The sequence below is a fragment of the Hippoglossus hippoglossus genome, chromosome 13 (genome assembly GCF_009819705.1).
Source record: "Hippoglossus hippoglossus isolate fHipHip1 chromosome 13, fHipHip1.pri, whole genome shotgun sequence".
NCBI classification, from domain to species: domain Eukaryota; kingdom Metazoa; phylum Chordata; class Actinopteri; order Pleuronectiformes; family Pleuronectidae; genus Hippoglossus; species Hippoglossus hippoglossus.
The window spans coordinates 12,282,924-12,303,824 of NC_047163.1; the positions used below are offsets into that span (position 1 = coordinate 12,282,924).

The 20,901-nt window shown below is 42.1% G+C and overlaps 1 protein-coding gene across 8 annotated transcripts in view; it reads left to right on the forward strand.

Moving 5' to 3' along the window:
- si:dkey-103g5.4 overlaps window positions 1–20,901 on the forward strand; it is a 33,006-nt gene that overhangs the window by 7,497 nt on the left and 4,608 nt on the right. For 5 of the 8 annotated variants that reach the window (XM_034605186.1, XM_034605191.1, XM_034605185.1 and 2 more), the window contains 23 exons: window positions 645–833; window positions 912–1,086; window positions 2,264–2,403; window positions 3,936–4,112; window positions 4,978–5,108; window positions 5,193–5,350; window positions 6,145–6,372; window positions 7,388–7,726; window positions 7,804–7,952; window positions 8,436–8,694; window positions 10,424–10,594; window positions 10,709–10,866; window positions 11,054–11,185; window positions 11,568–11,712; window positions 11,938–12,086; window positions 14,340–14,465; window positions 14,664–14,863; window positions 15,763–15,827; window positions 16,369–16,497; window positions 17,383–17,442; window positions 17,537–17,653; window positions 18,437–18,588; window positions 18,990–19,076. In XM_034605186.1, the coding sequence (XP_034461077.1) occupies window positions 645–833; window positions 912–1,086; window positions 2,264–2,403; window positions 3,936–4,112; window positions 4,978–5,108; window positions 5,193–5,350; window positions 6,145–6,372; window positions 7,388–7,726; window positions 7,804–7,952; window positions 8,436–8,694; window positions 10,424–10,594; window positions 10,709–10,866; window positions 11,054–11,185; window positions 11,568–11,712; window positions 11,938–12,086; window positions 14,340–14,465; window positions 14,664–14,863; window positions 15,763–15,827; window positions 16,369–16,497; window positions 17,383–17,442; window positions 17,537–17,653; window positions 18,437–18,588; window positions 18,990–19,076 (3,636 nt within the window). Of the gene's footprint in view, window positions 1–644; window positions 834–911; window positions 1,087–2,263; window positions 2,404–3,935; window positions 4,113–4,977; window positions 5,109–5,192; window positions 5,351–6,144; window positions 6,373–7,387; window positions 7,727–7,803; window positions 7,953–8,435; window positions 8,695–10,423; window positions 10,595–10,708; window positions 10,867–11,053; window positions 11,186–11,567; window positions 11,713–11,937; window positions 12,087–14,339; window positions 14,466–14,663; window positions 14,864–15,762; window positions 15,828–16,368; window positions 16,498–17,382; window positions 17,443–17,536; window positions 17,654–18,436; window positions 18,593–18,989; window positions 19,077–20,901 lie in introns of all 8 variants that reach the window. The other 3 variants (XM_034605190.1, XM_034605187.1, XM_034605189.1) reach the window with 3 other exon arrangements.

Below are 20,901 nucleotides of genomic sequence, written 5' to 3' on the forward strand. Positions count from 1 at the left end.
CTTGATTTGCCCCTGGTGGCCGGCTGCAGTATAGGTCATGAATAACATGAAATGCTCCACTTTTGTATAATGGGAGATGCTCTCTCCATCGATGTATACATATAGTTTTACAACAAATTGCATTTTATATAATCACCAAACAGACATATCCATTTCTCACTTCCTTTAACATTTGAAAATCCCTTTAAAGATATTTTGATTTCCATATTGTTTATGATTCTCTGTATCATTTATCTTTGCTCATTTACCTTTTCAGATTAGTTTTTCTGACTGCGCGCTCTCCCTAAAAAACTAAAAAAGACTGAGTTTTCTTCTTTTTGTGTGGCAGAAGATAAGAAATAAGACTAAAAGGAATAAGATAAGTTAAAAGGGCAAATTATAGAAATGTGTATCACCACTTTACCCTCGGTATGCAAAACAAAACCAACCCCCTAACCCAAAACAATTATACATGCAAGGGTATGCTCTACAGCTCCACTAGTGGTCAAACATGTAGATTCAGGGAACCATGTCTGTATTCTTCTTATTGATATATTCCTCATTTAAATGTGAAATGATCACATTCTCATATGTATACAGAGATTAAATGATAAATATCAACCCATATTTCAATTAAACTGATCCTTCATTTTGCTCTTACTCAGTATGTACGAGTGATGCCTGCAGGGGCCCAGTGTTACGAGCCTGGGCCCTTCTTCCCCACCATCCCCCGTCATGTGACCAGGGTGGGAATCAGTCGGAGACGCAACCTGTTACTTCGACCAGATTGGTTGGCGACTGGAGGTTTGCTGTTTGGAGCTGTGGTCATCCTCTGTTTGTGTGTTACAGTCCTGGTCAGTGTAGATACACAAACACACGCTGCCACTACACACACTGAGTACAACACATTCATGAATCCATCCCGCGTGCAGATCCTGTTTCGAGAGTACGGATGGCCCGAGAAGAAACCAATCAGAGCGCGGTATCGCTTGCTGCAGTTGGCCTACCACATGGACGATTACTCATCAAAGGGTTCAAGGGTGATCTCACTCAGGAAGATTCACCGCAACCAACAAGCGAGAGTGACACAAGACTCCATTCAAGCAGGTGCAACACTGTAACCCTGGATATCACACACAAACACGTGAGCTCTGCTTATTGAAAGCCTAAAGGCCAACGGTTACATAACTTACATAAAACATAATCTGCACCACGTCAACCTGCAGCACCTGCAGCGTGCACACACACACACACACACACACACACACACACACACACACACACACACACACACACACACACACACACACAGAAACACACACTGACACTTTGTTGATGTTTAAAGACAGTGGTGGCTTCTTATGTAACACGGCCAGTGACTACTCCCACCTATCATCCAATTACTAATCAGAGGCCTCATATCATGTGCCACGACTAACAGTGAAAATAACAACAGTCCAAATGTCACATAACTGAGGAAATCACTTCAGAAGACATCTGGAGAGTGTAAGTCTTTATCAGGGAATCTGTCAAGAGGGAAAAAAGCATTCAAACTAGTTTCAAATATTTATATTTTGATTGTAATAGGAGATAAGTCCTAAAGCCCGAAAATCTCCTGCCACCAAAAGATTTGTCCAAAAAAACTAAAACTTCCAAAATAGCCTAGGGAGACAAGTGGAAGCTATTTACTTGTAAAACATGGAGATACCTCTTGTTTATAATGTATAAAATAAAATAAATAAAAATCTTTATTCATAGAGCACTTTTCAAAATTCAAATTACAAAGTGCTTCACAAAGAAACAATTAAAACAAATAAGTCTTTAGTTAAACATAGTTATCAGAGGAGTCCCCTGACTGCAAAGGCTCTGTCACCTGTAGTTTGTCAGTCTGTCTGGGAAAGATCACAGGCCTCTGCCTGAGGATCGCATGGCACGCAACAGTATAGGGTACGAACAGGTCACATATATAAGATGGAACAATGACGTGTCTTAGAAGTAAACAGTCACATTTTGTAATCAATCCTGGGAGCCAATGTAAAGAAGCTTAAACAGGAGTGATGTGATCACATCTGTTGGTATTTGTCAAAGCCTGGCAGAGAGAACATCTAAGCTGTTGAACCAAAACATGGATCCACATAGCTCAGGTCCACTGGTCTTCCTCAGGCAGCACATTATGCATCTGCTTCAAAGTTCACTTCGAGAGAGAGATTCTTAGACTTTACATGTGTTTTCTTTTTATTCTTGAGTGTTTTACTCTTTGTGTTTCACTCTCTTGTAACAACAGTCTGTGGGGACACGCTGGGGGAGTTCTGGGATTATGAGCACCAGGTGGATCTGGAGGCTTTCAGCAGCAGCACCTTCTACAGCCTCCTGCTCACACAGAGCCTGTCTGTCACCACACGTCTGGGGCAGCTCACCACTGAGGTCAGCAGCTCTCTGTTAACATGCAAAATAAACACATACGTTAAGAGAATGAGGCGTTCTTCCTCATCATGAGAAGTACGAAAGTTTCCCCTTTGGCCACAGACACACACAATTAACGTCATACATTACACATGACTTGCAAATTTCCCCAATGTGGGACTAATAAAGGATTATCTTATCTTTATCTTTTTAGCTTTAGGAAGCAATTTATATAATATTTTGTTAGCACCATTGCAATAGTAGCAAAACAACCCTCACACATGCACAACTATTGTTCCACATACTGCCTGCATATGTTGGTCTGCATCTGGTTTTGCAATGCTAGGCTATGTTTTGTGGTGTTAACCACTGGACACGTGTATGATGGGTGTAGCCAGCAGTATAGGCTACAAGTTTGGAGAAAATTAAATCTTAAAATGCACAAATGACTGGTTCATATGCACGTTTTAGATTTTCTGTTGCAGATGACATGCAGTTAACTTCTTATTTAGCACTTATTTGTGTTATTTTTATCATCCCAGCCTCGGGCTGGGTTCTAGTTGCCACTGTTTGAAGGTAGATACTGTAACTCACCAAGTGTCATCGACTCAGTTTGTCCATTTACAGTAGAGGAGGGCAGAGCTAGATGGCTTTCCTTGATTGCAAATTGTGGCTTGTTGTATTGTATTGTGGTCACATGCAGTTTTCCACGTGCATTTCCATCTATCCAGCCTTTATCTATGCCGCTTATCCTTTGAGGGTTGCAGGGGGAGCTGGAGCCCGACATTGAGTGAGAGGCCGGGTACATCCTGGACAGGTTGACGGGGGCCGACAGAGACAAACACACAATTCACACTCATCATCCATTTAAAAGTCTTCAATTAACCTAACCCCAATCTGCATGTCTTTGGCTTGTGGGAGGAAGCAGGAGTACCCAGAGAAAACCCACACAAACCCGGGGAGAACATGCAAACTCCACACAGAGACCCTGGCCCTTGTTAGCACTGTTTGAAGGTAGATACTGTGACTCACCAAGTGTAAATGACTTGGTTCATCCATTTACAGCCGAGCAGGGCAACTCAAATGCACTTTGCTTTCCATGAATGCATATTGTACCTTCATGGTTTGTCAATGCATTTTTCCACATGCATTGATCCGACACAATTCATCCTTGCTTCGGATGTTTTGCATCTTTATCTTTGTCCCCCCCATAAAGTTTGAGTCTCGTGAAACAGATTGGGTGTCGCAGCTGGAATGCCTCTGTTTTTAGTCACACGCCTCTTTCTCCGGCCTCCTTCCTGTTTGTACCATCAAACTGTTCCCCTGTATAGAGGTTGTTGTTACAGCCCTCAGGACAGCTGAGGTGATAAAGATGTAAGCAGAGATGGCTCATCTTGCACCTCTGTGTTATCCCACGGACGCTGATGTCTCGTCTGTGTTGTTTTAGTGCGTGTTGGCTGAACTGGGTGTGGGAGTGAGATGTGTGATCTGATTACGATCTTATGATGTTCGTGTGATAGTCATTCCGTTTTCCTATATGTGTCTATATCAAGGTAAAGGAGCTCTACCAGGGAGTGCTTGGGAAACTGCAGCCACTTCACCCACGCCTGATCTTAGAGGAGAGGCCGGGGGAGGGTTATGAGAGGATGAGGAGGGAGGTGGAGAGGGAGGCCGCGCGACGCAAGACTCTGGCCTCACAGCTGAGGACGCTGCTCGACAGTCAGCTACAGGTTAATCACTTCTGTACTTCTCCCAATCGAATTCACTGTTATTTGTGTCGTGCAAAGACACAATATACTTTATCCCAAGATGCTTGACATCATGACGTTGAGAAAATTGTAGAGGGAAGTGCTTAAAAGGATAGTTCACCGAAAAATTTAAAATTCACTCATAATCTACTCACCACCATGCAGATGAAGGGGTGGGTGAAGTGTTTGAGTCCACAAAACACTTTTTAGAGTTTCAGGGGTAAACAGCGTTGCAGCCAAATCCAATACAATTGGCATAGTGGTGAGTAGATGATGATTTAATTTAATTTTTTCGGTGAACTATCCCTTTAATACGTGATGGGAGTTCCCCCAGTCATCTTGGCCTATAGCAGCATAACTAAAGGATGATTCAGGGCTCCCCTGAACAGACTAACTATAAGCTTTATCTCAAAACTAATAAATGAAATCCAGTTATCAGGACAGTGAAATATAAAGAGAAACCTTGTGTCTTAGAACGGGCAGCAAATAACAAATTATTAATCCGTAAATTATGTTCTGGACAGTGTCAGAACCAATCGGTTATTATCTGATTATAAATTGCATATTCACATGCAGGATCTGTTTGAAGAGATTATATTCAGAATGAATTGATTCATCATTTAGACAATAGGGTGTCACTAAAACCCAAGAAAACACAAAGGTATCCAGTTCACTTTCATAGAAGACAAAGTAGCAAGTCCTTACAATTTAGAAACGTCCACAGGGAAACGTTTAACATTTGGATTAATAGATTTTCAAAATGAATTTATTGTTTTTCAATCATTTTATCTTTTAATCTTTATATTGAGTGTGAGAGTAAGATCAGGTTTTGCTGTTTTTCCCCCAGGTTCTGAGACAAGAGCAACAGGCCCAGCAGAGAGTCTACAGTGTGTTTACAGCTCATCTCAGACAGTGCACCAGATTACTGTCAAAGGTTTACAACAGCAACCAGCCGGCCTGTGAACTACACCAGCAGAAGTAAAGCTACGGTTTATCCTTTTCAAATGGTCACAGAGTGAATGCTCCCTCTCACGTGCTCAGTCTGTTGTTTCTCACCCTCAGTTGGATGCAGAGACTCACAGCCCTGGTGGAGGAGATGGGAGAGCTGGTGTCAGCAGAGTGTCAGCGTCAGGGGGCCTGGGAGTTACTGGGTGAGGGTCCAGGGGCCAAGCTGCTTTGTCCTGACTCTGGAACCGTGCTGAACAAGGACCAGATCTTTGGTGAGCCCATCAGCACTGAGTTAAATCAACCATGTGTTCCAAACCTTGAATCTTAGAGAAACAATACCATCTATTGTTAAAAGTATGAACTGCAACAAGAACCGACATGAGATGCAGAAAAAAGAAAGAAAATATGTTCAAAGTTACAATTACATTTAATACATGGAAATTACGCATGGATACCTCAATTTTATTTCATTTGGCTTCCCAAAAAACTGAATACTATTTTTTTTAATTTATATTATTATATTATATTATTATAGTTTATTTCAGGTATATAAGTGGTTTTGTACAAATCTTAAATTATTATTCTTCTCATCTGGGGATATACAGTTACACCAAATCTTTCTTAGTTTTACTTCACCTCAATAAAAGTCAATAAATTAAGTTCAAGTCCTGTAATTAGTCTCTCAGTCTAAGTTTATCTGCCAGTTATTACAATACAGGATAGAGAAATATCTGAAAATTATATAAAATTGTAACTGGAGCTCAACTGATATTGCTTATTTAAAAAAATGCTCTCATTCAAGGTAATACCATTTATATTTCCCATTTCAATTATCTTATAAATTGTAATGAGCACTTATTTAAAGCTATCCCACAAATATCATCTGCTGCTTGATTCATGCTTTTCCACTTCAGAGCTCTGTTCAAGAAGAAACTCAGCATGAAACACTGCACGTCCAGCATGTGACTGTTCTCAAACCTCGATCAGAACAGCTTCAAATCTCCATCCTGATAGTTAACAGTGTGATGAGCACTAACAGTGACCCTCTCCCGCTGCCTTGCTCCAGGGCCTGATGGGTCCCTGCGTGTCTGCCGGGCTCTTCACTGTGATCCAGTCACAGGCCTCATCAGACCAAACGCTCACACACATATGATGCTGAGCAGCTGCCACGCCACAGCAGTGCCACCTGACTACTTCCTCCACCCGCACACCGGCCGAGTGATGCCCATCGCCGGCAATGTGGCCTACGATCCTGCGAGCTCCACGCTGGTGTTCACGACAGGCTCGTGTGCAGGTGACATGAAGTGTTTGTGCGCTGTGAAGGAAGGCAGTGCTCAGTGAAGAAGAAAAATCATTCGATTATGAAATCAAAACCTTTCCTAACACAGTTAAGAAAGCTGTGGTAATCACTGCCATTGCATTTGCACCGATACCTGAAGATAAGCAGACAAACAAATATAATGTTTATATAAATCCAACTTGATCTGCTCAGGAAGGACATTCCAAAGTGTAGGGGCTCTAACAGCACATGTACTATTGGTTTTTAGCTGAGGCCGATAACAGAGGATGTTGGGCAGTTAATCAGCATAAAGCAAAAATGTTAAATGATGTGGGGAAACATACTGATTGAACCATATTAACCATACATATGTTAATGCAGGAAGCTCCATTGCTGGCCCCTATTTTATTCATTTGTCTCACACATTTGTTTCCTGTGTGGTTGAACTTTGGTTTGGATGTCAGTTGTTGTCGGTGTTGTCAGTATGACTGTTTATGGCTGAGAGGAAATTAAAAGAGATTTTAGTAAGTTGATACATTAGATTTATTTTCCAGCCCTTATATCACATAACTTTAAAATATTTTTAGTGCAGCTAAAATAGAGTTTTAAAGACCTTCAATAGTTTTCACAATAGTTTTTAGGACTTAATGTCACTGGCAATTTCTTATGCATCATGGACTTCATAAACCATAATCGGGCAATTTCTTTTAGAATTTCTACAATCAACCATTCAAGATTACATCCAAGTTTTCGTGTGCTAAGAATATTTTAATTTCAATCTTATTTTCTGTGGGTTACTGAAAATCATGCTAGTAAAAGTGAATGGACACAAACTGGGCTGTAGTATAAGGGCAGCAGTTTGTCATACAGCATAACTAAAAGCATGCATTTAAAGATCACTCAGAGTGATGACACATGACAGCGTAAGAGTAATATAGCTCATGAAGTACACATCACTCAGATTGATGACATAGCAGGAAACTGGCGGAGCTCTTTTTATAAAACGGTCGTTTGTCATTCTTTATCCCAGGTGACAACAGGAAGTGGGACAGTCCTCTCCTTCCTTTCATCCCTTACCCGACCTCCTGCCACTCAGAGCAGCCTCTGACCAGCACCCACCTCAGGGGCCTCAGACCGGGCCAGAGATTGCAGCTCGGAGCTCCCATGGCCGACCCAGACACGGGGGTCCCAGTGCCCATACTGGCTGTGACAATCCACCCTGAGACTGGACTGGTCTACCCACTTGGAGGGGTGCAGGTCTGCCCCATCACCCGCCTGCCTCAGCCCATACAGATCGGTTATCCCATGCTGGAACCCAGGACGGGGAACGTTGTGCTCACAGTCGGGGTCAGTTTGGATCCAGTGACAGGTCAGTGCAGCTGGTGAGACCCCAGTATATCCTGTATGACTTATTATGCGCTAACCTTGTTCTGTATGACTGTGCAGGAGCTGTGCTGCCAGTAGGGGGAGTCCTGCTGGCTGAGTCCTTCATAGAACCTCTGAGTGGGCGAATGGTGAGAGTGAGAGGAGCCAACATGAGGGCGGGACAGCTGGTCCCTAATGCAGGAGGATACCAACGTTTACTAGACTGCAAGGTGCTTGATTATACACCTCATCTGTGAATATATAGGCAATAGCATATAAATGTTCTCTTGATATTTGAGTTCCCGCGAGATAAAAAATGCCTTTATATATTCTTTAAATACCATTTCTCCTGATGCACAGGGGGACTTGAAATTGTCAAAATTGTTTATGAATTCAAGTCAGATTTTACGGTTATTTTGGTTTGGGAAAATCACAACGTTCATACAGTTTAACTGGATATAGTTTATTCTCTTCTCTAGCTTGGGACATGGGATGGGATTTTATGTTGTTGCTATTTAAATAGCAACAACATAAACGTATACAAACGTATACATTTTTTATGCTGCCTCTTAAGTCTCAGCATTGCAAAATAAGTAAATATCCAAGATAAGACCGCCTGGTTAAATATACAATAAATACAAATATTCTCTCATAAAAATCTAAATAAAGTGATCTTGTGAAACCAGTTAAACCAGCAAAGATTTCTCCATCAGGTTCTCACAGCAATGTTCAAAGTACTGGATCTCCTGAAGCCACTTTCTGAGGAGTGGGGTTCAGAGGGAAATTTGCAGGATCTGCAGCCTCATCCAGGCAGCGAGAGAGGGAGCGGTCGACAAGATCATCTCCTCACCGCGGCCAAGGAGCTCCAGCAGGCCCGGGGACGGAGCCTGCACGGCCATCTCCAGTTACACATCAGGCTGGAGATGCTGCTGGACTGGGCCGAGGGTCTCCAGAGGGATGGAGGGAGTCTGGGTGAGGAAACACCAGTTAGAGGATGAATGGACATGTGGGGTTGCTTGTGGGTCGTACATGACGAACTCTCTGCCTCTCTGTGTCGGTCCTCTCCTCCCACTGCTGCTCTCTTTTTCCTGCCCTCTGAACTTTTCTATCTTACTCAAACTTAGTGTCTGAGAAAGTATGATCCCAAATGAAGAATTTCACCCTCACTTGGCCATAAATCTGCCTGATGCTGAGCAGAAATATGCAGCAGAGGACTATTACTTTATATTTCCTTATCGGTTTCTTCTTTACAGCTTCTGTTGTTGTGACACGTGAAGACAAATTCATAAAACAAAGGCCTTTGCTACTTTTGGAAATAAGATAACGAAAGAAAATGCACAACCTTTGACTAACTTTTTTATCTCCTCCTGGATCACACAGCGTTGTCCTTAAGTGACCGATTCTTATAAAAACAAAAGTGTCAGGAACATGAGACTCTTTTATTGTGCTTAAAAGGGAGTTTGGAAAGGGTTTGGAAAGGATGACCTTTATTTGTCACAGGCAACCACCCTCCACGGAAACCTAGCATGTGACCTGTTTGTCCCACATAAGCCAATTATCTTAGGACATGCATCAACTAATATGTAGTCCATATCCATATTTTTATTACTATAAGGGATAAAACAGATCTCCTGTACCATCAGTATTTCCTGCATAGATAGGAGTCCAAAACTATCCAGACATTAAAAACCTACTGCTTTAACACACTGAACATCAAATTACCTGTTTAATTTGAGCCTCATTGCAAATACATTCTGTCTGTGTGAATGTTTATATATCCTCGACATCAGGGAGCTTGTGCTTAAATTCCTTTTTATTGTCGTTTGAGCTCCTGACTCGTCAATAATCAATTAATGCCGGCATCATCATCAAGACAGGCGTATCATAGTTTCTCCATTGTGTTCGCTTTGAAGCACCACTGTGTCTAAATTTCAGTGGTGGTTGTAGGTCATGTGTGCTCTGCTAGAGAATCGGCGTCTTCATTTAGCTTCCTGTGGTTTCACAATACATTATGATAGATGTGACATGCAGTTACAATCCTGTTCCATGTACCCCGCTCTGTCTGTACAAATTTTGGCATTCAATTTGGTTGGAGCTCAGTCAAATGAGACAACAACTAGACTGTCACTCGGTAGAGAGCCGTCCTCCGACAAGGCTCAAAAGTCCCCTTAAGAAAACACTTTGCATCTGCACCAAATTGAACACACTCATACATATGAATTACTTAAACATGTCAAATTTTTTGATTTTTTGAAAAGCTCTTGTGTAATCCTGCTAACAAACCAAATCAAACACAGATGAAAACACCCTTGGAGGAGGTACCTACACTTGCAGTCAATAGAGTGCATACATCCACCAAGGCTCAACAGTCCCATTAAATTCAGTCAAGCTGCAACAAATTGCAAACAGCTGGCAAAATGTGCTTGATTGTATTCATCAAGATCCGTGAATGTTTCCCTGGAAAATCTGTGAAAATGTCAAACCCAAACCCTTTTCCTGGATATGCACAAAGATGCTATTGTTTTTTCCTCGGGTCATGTCCCACCCTTCCTCAAAACTTCAGAGAAATGAGTCAAGCTCCTCTCAAACTTGGACCAAGAAAAGTTCAGGAATACTTATAGTGGAAAAAAGTATTTTAGCACCTTTTCATATTCATTTTTCTTTGCTTCTGCTTCTTCTTTCCTCTTCCCGTGGGACCCAGGGGAGATGCTTCTGTCAGGCTCTGATGTGGGTGTGACAGCCCTGCTGGGGATGGAGTATCCTGACCCCATGGGATCTGGTCTCAGTGTGCCCGTGCTGGGATGTCACACTGACTTGGTCTCTGGGATTACTGTACCCTTGGCAGGGACCATGGAGGACCCAGATGGAAAAGGTACTGTCAAAAACAGGCTATAGCACAGGTTAATGTTCAGCTGACGCACTTAAATCCTCTTTAAAGGTCTTTTGAACAATAGGGAATAAAAGAAGTTCATCTGGGTCTTTATAGGCCTGGTGGCGATTCGGTATGGATCTCAGACTGTTGACCCAGTGACAGGGACGTTGGCACCAGTGGTTGGAGCCAGACTGGATGTGTCCAGGAAGCACATTCTGCCTGTTACAGCTTCCTACTGGTTAACGGTGGCAGATCAAACTGATGGTGTGCAGGTGGGGCAGTACTTCAGAGAAACGCTTCCATAAATGCTCTGGTTCAAGTCATCTTTAATGTGACCAGTGAGACTAAAAGTGATTCAACTCTCCTGTTATTTTCTGCTGGAGGGAGATTTGTGAAATTGATAAAAGAGATGGAAGCTCATCGCTGGCATTCGATGAATCTTCCTCTCATTGCTTCCAGGTGGAGGCTCTGCAGAGAGAGGTGTGTGTGCGAAACACGTACTGGCAGCATCAGAGGCAGCGTGAGGAAGATATTCTGTCTGATCTGGACTCAGCTCTTCTCCAGTATCTCGTCGGGGTTAAGTCGTCTCAGGTCAGCAGGTGGAGTTTGCTGTTTTGGTTGAATATGTCTCACATGGTCTCTACTCAGAGGATAGTCATAGCCTCTGAGAACATGTGTTGAGCATGTGGAGATGATCAATGGGGTATGTGAATGCTGGAGGCGAGTGGGAAAGGAGAGTAATTGCAGGAAAGCTTTTCATATCCTGTGGCGCACAACAAGAAAGCTGGACGATGAAATGTTTTTGTAGGTGTTTGCAAAGTGATAATTTACCGTATCGCCAATTATGAGTGTGTGCATGTATGTTTTCCAATAGCTGTGTTCATTCCATTGATTATCTGTGTCTGTCTGTGTGTCAGTATGCAAAGCTGTGCCTCCACGTTTCATGTTCTACGTGTAAATGTGTACTCCGCAGCAGCTCCAGTGGTCAGGGAGACAACTGAGGGAAGCAGCTGCGGAGGTGCAGGAGACATCGCAGGCCGAGGCCCAGAGGAGAGCCGCTCAGCACTCCCACTTGGCTCTCATGCTGCCTCCACATGTACTACACATCCTCACGCAGGGTATAAACTGAGGCTGCCAAATTGGCAGGATGAAGAGCATGAAGGGAAATTGCAGTCATGACCTGCGCTGTGGTTCCATTCATCGCTCTCCAAAAGAGAGGCGCTCTCGTGCCAGCATCTCCTGTCTGATCCTTCAGTTCCATAGTAATTAACATAATGTCAGTGTTGGGTATTTTATTTGGGTTGGCAGCATGTCTTTGTGCGTCTCTCCCTCTCTGTGTGTAGGTGATGAGGAGGAGTTGGATCAGCAGAGCGTCTGGCAGTCGGTGCTCGTGTCTGGGCTCGATAAGGTGGATGTGTGTGTGGAGCAGCTGCAGCAAGAACAGGAAAAGTGGACACAGGGAGGAGACTGGGCTACAACTCTGCATGCTGTGGTCAGAATATTGGCTTCGTGGTTTATATGTGGGACTGTAGCTTATTCTTTGTTTTACACATGTACATCAGGTGTTATGCTCTGCTAGGGCTGGGCGATAAAACAATATTGCAGTGTAATTGTCATCAACAGCAGTAAAACATAAAATCAATATGTAGCAATATATTGTACACTACCGTTCAAAAGTTTGGGGTCACCCAGACAATTTCGTGTTTTCCATGAAAACTCACACTTTTATTTATCAAATGAGTTGCAAAATGAATAGAAAATATAGTCAAGACATTGACAAGGTTAGAAATAATGATTTTTATTTGAAATATTAATTTTGTTCTTCAAACTTTGCTTTCGTCAAAGAATGCTCCATTTGCAGCAATTACAGCATTGCAGACCTTTGGCATTCTAGCTGTTAATTTGTTGAGCTAATCTGTAGAAATTTCACCCCACGCTTCCTGAAGCACCTCCCACAAGTTGGATTGGCTTGATGGGCACTTCTTGCGTACCATACGGTCAAGCTGCTCCCACAACAGCTCAATGGGGTTGAGATCTGGTGACTGCGCTGGCCACTCCATTACAGACAGCATACCAGCTGCCTGCTTCTTCCCTAAATAGTGCTTGCATAATTTGGAGGTGTGCTTTGGGTCATTGTCCTGTTGTAGGAGGAAATTGGCTCCAATCAAGCGCTGTCCACAGGGTATGGCATGGCGTTGCAAAATGGAGTGATGGCCTTCCTTATTTAAAATCCCTTTTACCTTGTACAAATCTCCCACTTTACCAGCACCAAAGCAGCCCCAGACCATCACATTACCTCCACCATGCTTGACAGATGGCGTCAGGCACTCTTCCAGCATCTTTTCACCTGTTCTGCGTCTCACAAATGTTCTTCTGTGTGATCCAAACACCTCAAACTTTGATTCGTCTGTCCATAACACTTTTTTCCAATCTTCCTCTGTCCAATGTCTGTGTTCTTTTGCCCATATCAATCTTTTCTTTTTATTGGCCAGTCTCAGATATGGCTTTTTCTTTGCCACTCTGCCTAGAAGGCCAGCATCCCGGAGTCGCCTCTTCACTGTAGACGTTGACACTGACGTTTTGCGGGTACCATTTAAAGAAGCTGCCAGTTGAGGATCTGTGAGGCGTCTATTTCTCAAACTAGAGACTCTAATATACTTGTCTTCTTGCTGAGTTGTGCACCGGGGCCTCCCACTTCTCTTTCTACTCTGGTTAGAGCCCGTTTGTGCTGTTCTCTGAAGGGAGTAGTACACACCGTTGTAGGAAATTTTCAGTTTCTTCGCAATTTCTCGCATGGAATAGCCTTCATTTCTAAGAACAAGAATAGACTGGCGAGTTTCACATGAAAGTTCTCTTTTTCTGGCCATTTTGAGAGTATAATCGAACCCACAAATGTGATGCTCCAGATACTCAACTAGCTCAAAGGAAGGCCAGTTTTATAGCTTCTCTCACCAGCAAAACAGTTTTCAGCTGTGCTAACATAATTGCACAAGGGTTTTCAAGGGTTTTCTAATCATCCATTAGTCTTCTAAGGCGATTAGCAAACACAATGTACCTTAGAACACTGGAGTGATAGTTGCTGGAAATGGGCCTCTATACACCTATGTAGATATTTCATTAAAAACCAGACGTTTCCACCTAGAATAGTCATTTACCACATTAACAGTGTATTTCTGATTAATTTAATGTTATCTTCATTGAAAAAAACAGTGCTTTTCTTTGAAAAATAAGGACATTTCTAAGTGACCCCAAACTTTTGAACGGTAGTGTATATGCATGGTGCAAGCACAGTGAGGAGGTAGAACACATAATTGGATTTAATGATCTACCTTAGATCTGTCTTGTTTCATTCTCTGTCCACAAAGACAAGTTTAATACCACAACTCCACTCAGGAGCAAAAATCTGTCTTTAAACTTGAAAAATGCAATAATTTGATATCAATCATAATAATAATCAATAGCGACTGATATGAGGATGGCACGGTGGAACAGTGGTTAGTTCTGTTACATCACAGCAAGGTTCGGACGAGATCTTCCTGCGTGGAGTTTGCATGTCCCCCCCCCCCATAAACAGCCCTATAGTATGTAACAGTATGCAATACCATAGTCTTTGGAAAGTCTCGTACTTGAACTTTGACACGAGTTTCGAGCTCTAAGTTTTGAGCTCTGAGACGCACATTGTGACTTTGTTGTCTCAATGTGAGTAAAAAACGTTTCGCGTCCTCTGTGTTCATGTGTCCTGCAGGACAGAGAGCTGAGTCAGAGAGAGCTGTGGGAGCAGTGCTGCTCCAGACAGACGGAGATGGAGGCCGCTCTCGTCGCTCTGCACTTCGTCAGACACCTCTGTCAGCTGCGTGCTGACACTGCTCAGGTCACGGCATGAGCAGACCCGCTCAATAAATGACACTGAATTATAAATATATATATAAAGACATGACAGAGCTTGTTTTGGCTTTACCGTCATCCCATCGAGTTTGTTTAGATCTAAGCTCAACGGTCAGAGCAAAATTTAAGAGGGCTGTAAAAATGTTTGTTTTGATTATCTCCTTCTCTCTTGGTGATTGTCTAGGCGGTGCTGTGTGGTAACTTCTGGTACAAGGACTATGGTCTGGTCCAGTGCACCAGGAAGAGGCCGACTAAGGTCATGGGTTTGCTTCAGCAGAAGGCTCTGCCTCTGCTGGAGAGACTGAACCAGCTGCTGGAAGAAAAACAGTCGGCCAGCCTTTCCCCCAACACCTGCAATCGTCACGTCTCAGGTACAGAGTCAGTAACAGGGCTATCATCTTTTCTATTATGCTGTAGCACATGATAGATGGCAAACATTTAGATATACAGTATTGTTCTAAAGCACAAATGAAAAAATTTCGCAGTGATACAAATTGCATGCTTCTCTCTGTGTTGTTCTTTCTGAGAGAATGAGTTTTGATTTACAATCTGTGATCTCGTTCTACTGCCAAACACATTTCCTCACTCTGAGCTCGCCTCTGGATTCCTGCATCTAACACGATTATCTGCACTTTTCCCAACACAGTCTGGTATCATGGTTAAAGGCTGGTTTATTTCGATATTTTTTCTTATTGTGAACAAAACTGACAGTATACAGTTCAATTTATTTAACAATGTATAACAATTCTTCCCAAAAGCTGTGCCATAGGAATAAGCCATTGGTGGTTTAATGAGTATCTATGGCAGCAGGACAGGGTAAATGGGATTGACTCAAAATAAACATGCGGCCATGCATATAAAAGAAGGGCCATGTCACACTCTGCAACACAGAGGATTATTTATGTGTTTTCAATATATTTTTTGATATTTAGTGAAAACAATGGAGCCGCTTGCTAAACACAATATTTGCCAGTAAATTAGGCTTTGAGAAAAATACCTGTTCGTAGGATCAATATGTTGTTATGTTTTGATCTCCTCATGGGATTTAACAATCCAATCTTTTGGTTAAAGGATAAGGCTGGTTTTATTCTATACTTTTATATTTCTAACAAAGAAATGAAGTACTGCTGTAAAGTTCAAAATCTTAAGAAGTTAGTTGCAAACGCTGTAGATAGTTCAATTCATTAAAAAAGCTTAACCAAAAAGCTGTGCCATAGGAACATGCCATTAGTGCTTTAGTAAGTATTTATGGCAGCAGGACAATGTAAATGGAATTGACTCAAAATACGGGCATACGGGCTGGAGATAGCCTCCAGAGTCTGGACTGCCTCTGTGCCTGTGGTGAAAGGTATGTGCTTCTAAAGCCGCTCAACCCTTGTGATAACATGTGTGTGGAGAGAGCCTTCTATGTCTAGAAATACTGTGAAGTCAGCTGGTGGTTAAAATGCACCAAGATTAGAGCAGAGAGGAGGGAAACTGACACCGTGTTTGTACAAATTCAACTGTTTGTGTGTCCTTGAGTAAAAAAAAATCCGATGTGTCTTAGATCCAGGATGTTGTTGTTTATCTACGTTCTGCTTCTTTATCGTCTCTGGAGAGTAGAGATAGAGTAGAAGGAGAACATGACTATAAGAATTTTGGCAATAATGTTGCATGTTCCAAAACTTTGATTGTATATGTAAAGGTACAGAGCTACATTCACCACTGGGTTATGTTTTAAAATCTTTAATTGTTCATGTCTCCGTCAAATCTACCTCAACATAATGTGTCTTGGCTCTTTCGAGAATCATCTTTGTTTAGACAAATTCTCACGGCCGCTCAAGGAGATACGTGGTTTGATGTCTGGCTCACGTAGTTTACAGTGTCTCTAACAATCCGTGTTTCTAAAGGAATCTCCACCCAGTCTCTGAGGGAGCCTGTTAATGTAGCTCAGCCCCAGGACAATGGTCTGCAGGCCGGCTCGGCACCAACACACAACTCACAAACACACACCGCCTGTTCTGGCGTCCAGTCCCAGGGTGAGCAGAAATCAAAGCTGTGAATGTGAGACCCCCTTTCACACTGTCGAACTGTGCTGTGCTCGTCTACAGTACAGTACCTGAGTGAGAATAGTACATTTTTACCTGCTTAAGTCTGGCAATAGAAGTCTGGGGAGCGACACAGATATTTACACATCCACACTGAGGGAATCAATCATCCATGCTTCTGGCTGCAAAGCAAAGCATACCTCTGAAATAAGGCCACCAGGGAGGTTCTGTTTTTTTGAGTGAGAAAATAGACACCCCTCTTATGTGTTATTTATGTATGAATATGGAATCTGAATCTGATGAATCCGAAGACTGGAAACAGAGGAGATCAGGCATCCTCTGTTTCTGTAACTCAGCAAGTTGTTGTTTTCATCCTTCAGCTTATGAACATAGTAAACGAAGGAGATATACCAACTCTATTTGTGAGTTTTACAGTCATTGGACCTCATGCAAGAATATCTTCAAATTCTCATCTGATATTTGTCTTACTTTCGTTTGTACGGTGAGTTTGTATGAGCGTGACTCGTCAATTCTGCAAACGCTTCTAACTTCAGAAAAATGTGTAAGTTACCTGGTAAAACTGAATATTTTGTAATTTATATATAATTGCATCAAACTAATTAAATATACAATCCAATGAGTGAAAAACTTGATTTGAATAAGATGAATTTCATGTGACTCCTACGACAGATCTGGTCCATTTGTAAATTGTGTTTTAACCCATAAGAAAACTCAAACTACGAGGAAAATTGGTGAATGCGTCAAGTTCTCAAAAAATCCCTTGTGGAACAAACCGACCGTTCACACTGATTAGATCACAAAATATCAAACTTTTCCCTCGTGGATAATGAGTCATTTCAACCTATTTCCTGACAGAGAACCATCCTGTGAAAGAGTCTGCTCAGCCCACACACATCTCTGTCCCCACAGTTCCAGGTAACGCTGTGATGTCAAATACGTGCGCAGTCAGAGGGCTGCATGTGGTGAGTCATGTACACTTTACCCATCCATATTCATTTTTATGCCTCAGAGGAGGAGTGGACCAGGCTGCTGGAGCTCTCTCCCCTGTTCCAGCTGCTGAAAGTCGTAGAGCTGCAGCTGAGGGGCCGGGCCTGCGGGGCGGGGCTTCTGAGAGGAGAGCTCAGCGGTAGATCAGGTAGAGTAGAGGTTGGAAACTTTAAAATAAAAAAAAGGTGTTCATAGACTATCAAGCATCACCCACACCTCAGAGATATTTTCTCACAGAATCAAACTGTAATGGAAGATTCCCCTGATCAATGTCCTGCTACTGTTTTCTGTGCACTTAGCGGTTGACCCTGTGCAACTGGGTGCTGGGGTTGATTCCTCTTTCTGCAGCAGCAACGCCACAAGGCAGAGGTTTACTTTCATCTTTCTGATGAATAGTGTGATGGTCTAATTTCGTGAAAAAGGGCAGATACCAACATAGTGATTGTGTATTATTTAGATTCCCTCACTTTCCAGAACCTTGAGATGTTTCCTGAACCTCACATGTTGGAACGTCTGCTAGTTTGCTTGGCTTCATGATTTAGTAAAGTTTGTATTACTTGTAATTACTTCATAGATTGTGATGCAGTTTTGTGCAGTTATTCGCGGTGAGCCCCTGACTTTTACCCAATTGCTACCATGAGTTTCACATTGTGGCTTCAAGTAAAATGTCTTGAAAATGTTTCGGATGGATTTTTGAGTGATTCTCAAAGATTAAGTTAGCTTGATGTGGACAACCTAGCCTTCTGCAGCTCAGTCAAACAGCAACTAAATGGTCTTTGGTTCTACATGAATAATGCAGGCGTCCTATTTTTTTGTACAAGACGAGGACTTTTGCTAAAAGGTGAAAAGCTTTTGCAGCAATAACAGTGGACTGCAGTATTAATGGCTTATTGGAAATAGTTGTTCTCTGTGTTTTGCGCAGACAGAGGCAACAGTTTCGTCGATATCCTTGATGCTCAGTGGGAATGTGAGGGAGAGCTGATCCCTGTGGACCCGTCAGTCCTCAACCCCCGAGAGTTCCTGGTCTACCAACATGGACTCTTCCTGATGCAAACATTACACAGTCTACAACTGGTTGGTGACAAAGTTTCACTCTGATTTATAAACTTGTTTTTTTCTATTTATCTTTCAAAATTGCTTTCATTGTTTAATTTTGAAGCGTTGAGTGGCCTGGCCCCCGGCTATCTTTTAAATTTTAATTTCCTGGGAGCCTCTGAGGCCGAATTAATTTAGACAGGAACACTTTGAACATACACTGTATCCCTTAGGCTTGTATAATCTCTTCAAACTCATCTAAAAAAAAACTTTTACTTTTACCCACATTCTTTGATGCATTTTCTTCCTGATGTCTTTTACTGTTAAAACACTCTTTGTTGTTTTAGTGAATAGACAAAGTTGCATTTCAATATTTTTTCTGCGTTTAATTTACGTTGGCAACAAGAATTACTTAGGTTGTTGTTTTTCTTTTCCAACAGACTCCAGCTATTTCACTTCAGATAACTGCCAGTCTGCCAAACAACAACTACTTGAACAACGCCTTCAGAAATTCCTTCTTTTATCAGGTAAAATTACAGCTCCGGTCTGAGAAAGCGTCAATTCTCTACATGTTGTTCCAATTGGTCAAGTGTGTGTTAACATAAGAGCGGCTGTGGCTCAGGGGGTAGAGCGGGTCGTCTACCAACCAGACACTTAATCCCCGGCTCCTTCAGTCAGTATGCTGAAGTGTCCCTGGGCAGGAAGCTGAAGCTGGGCAAATTGCCTGGTTGTGCCGGCAGTATGTGAATGGCGTGCGACAAGAAAAAGAATGTGAATGGGTGGATGTGATTTGTACTGTAAAACGCCGAAATTGGTCGATCGGACAATAATAGCAGATATGAATACAGTTCATTTATCATAAGTATAATCAACAACATACTGGTACATAGTCCAATGCCAGTGTAAATGAGTTTAACATTAAAATGATGCAGGAAAAAGGCCCTTTCTCAGTGCCACAGAGAGTCAGCAGGCTGTCCACAGATGTTTAACAGAAAAACAACTCGGTAAAAGTTGTAAAACGCTGCTGTTCACCTCAGACTGTCAGATCCCACTCCCACTGAAGTCCATGAAGAGAACGTCAAGAGCATCTGTGAAATACCCACTGCCTCTGTGAATGTGTGGTTTTAGGATTCCCTGCTCTCTACTGAAACGTAGAGGTTTGCAGATCCTCTCTGTGCAGTTTGTGGTATAGATCCAGAATAAGTAAGACTCGTTAGTGTATTTGTTGTCATTGGATGTTATATTTCATTATATTATATTCAGTTGATGCTACTTCTACTTCACTGCTGGAGAGAAAGGATGTAGTTCTACTTGACTAAATGTATCTGACAGCTATAGATACTACTTTACAAATAAGTGGTTAATATACAGTATACAAACTACACCATCAGCTTATAACATACAGAGCAAGGTAAGCGGCACGAGAGAGAGTGGATGTGCTCTCAAATGTTTCAGAGTGTCATCAGAGAAGCAGAAGCAGAAGCAGAAGCAGTGAACCAGTGAGAATTACTATTGCAACAACACATCATCAGTAGGGTAAAACTAACCTGTCTCACGACGGTCTAAACCCAGCTCACGTTCCCTATTAGTGGGTGAACAATCCAACGCTTGGTGAATTCTGCTTCACAATGATAGGAAGAACTTCTGCTTTCGGTTCCAGGCTGGTGGCTTGTCAGCAATCAAGCAATAAAATATGGACTGTTACAGACGGAGATTGCAGAAGTAGAACGATGATGCGTGTTCAACTTTGTGTGATTGATGCATAATCACACAAAGTTGTCACACAATTTCAACTTTATGAAAAATAATAAGATAAAGTCAAAAATATACGAAACATATATAGACAATTAGTGGTTTGTTGACTATGTACTTTACATTTAAAGGTGGGTGGTGCTTGGAGTCTTTTCAGAAGTATTGTCTTGCTGCATTGTATTGCAGCATGTCACATTAATGACTCCCTTTGCATTTAATACTATATGTGCAGATGTTGCTGTTAGTTTTACTCTATTAACATTTTAAGAGCAGGACTTTTAGCTGCAAGTAGTTGTTGTATTTGAATGTGCTGATTTGCTGCTGTTATTGACCTGTCATGAGAAGAATAACTGTAAATGAGAAGTTCTGTGACGGTGATGACATGAGAGATAATGCAGACAAATACTAAAATAATCCAAAATACTGAAAATGAGCAAATTGTATTAAAAGGAGAGTGACAAATCACAATGACCATTTGACCACTGAACAAACTTAATCAGTACATGAGACACGGCTCCAGCAAGGCCTCAACTTTCTACGTCCATTTGCTGTTTACACCCTGGAGCCCTCACTAATGCTGAGGGAGCCTCAGGGGACACA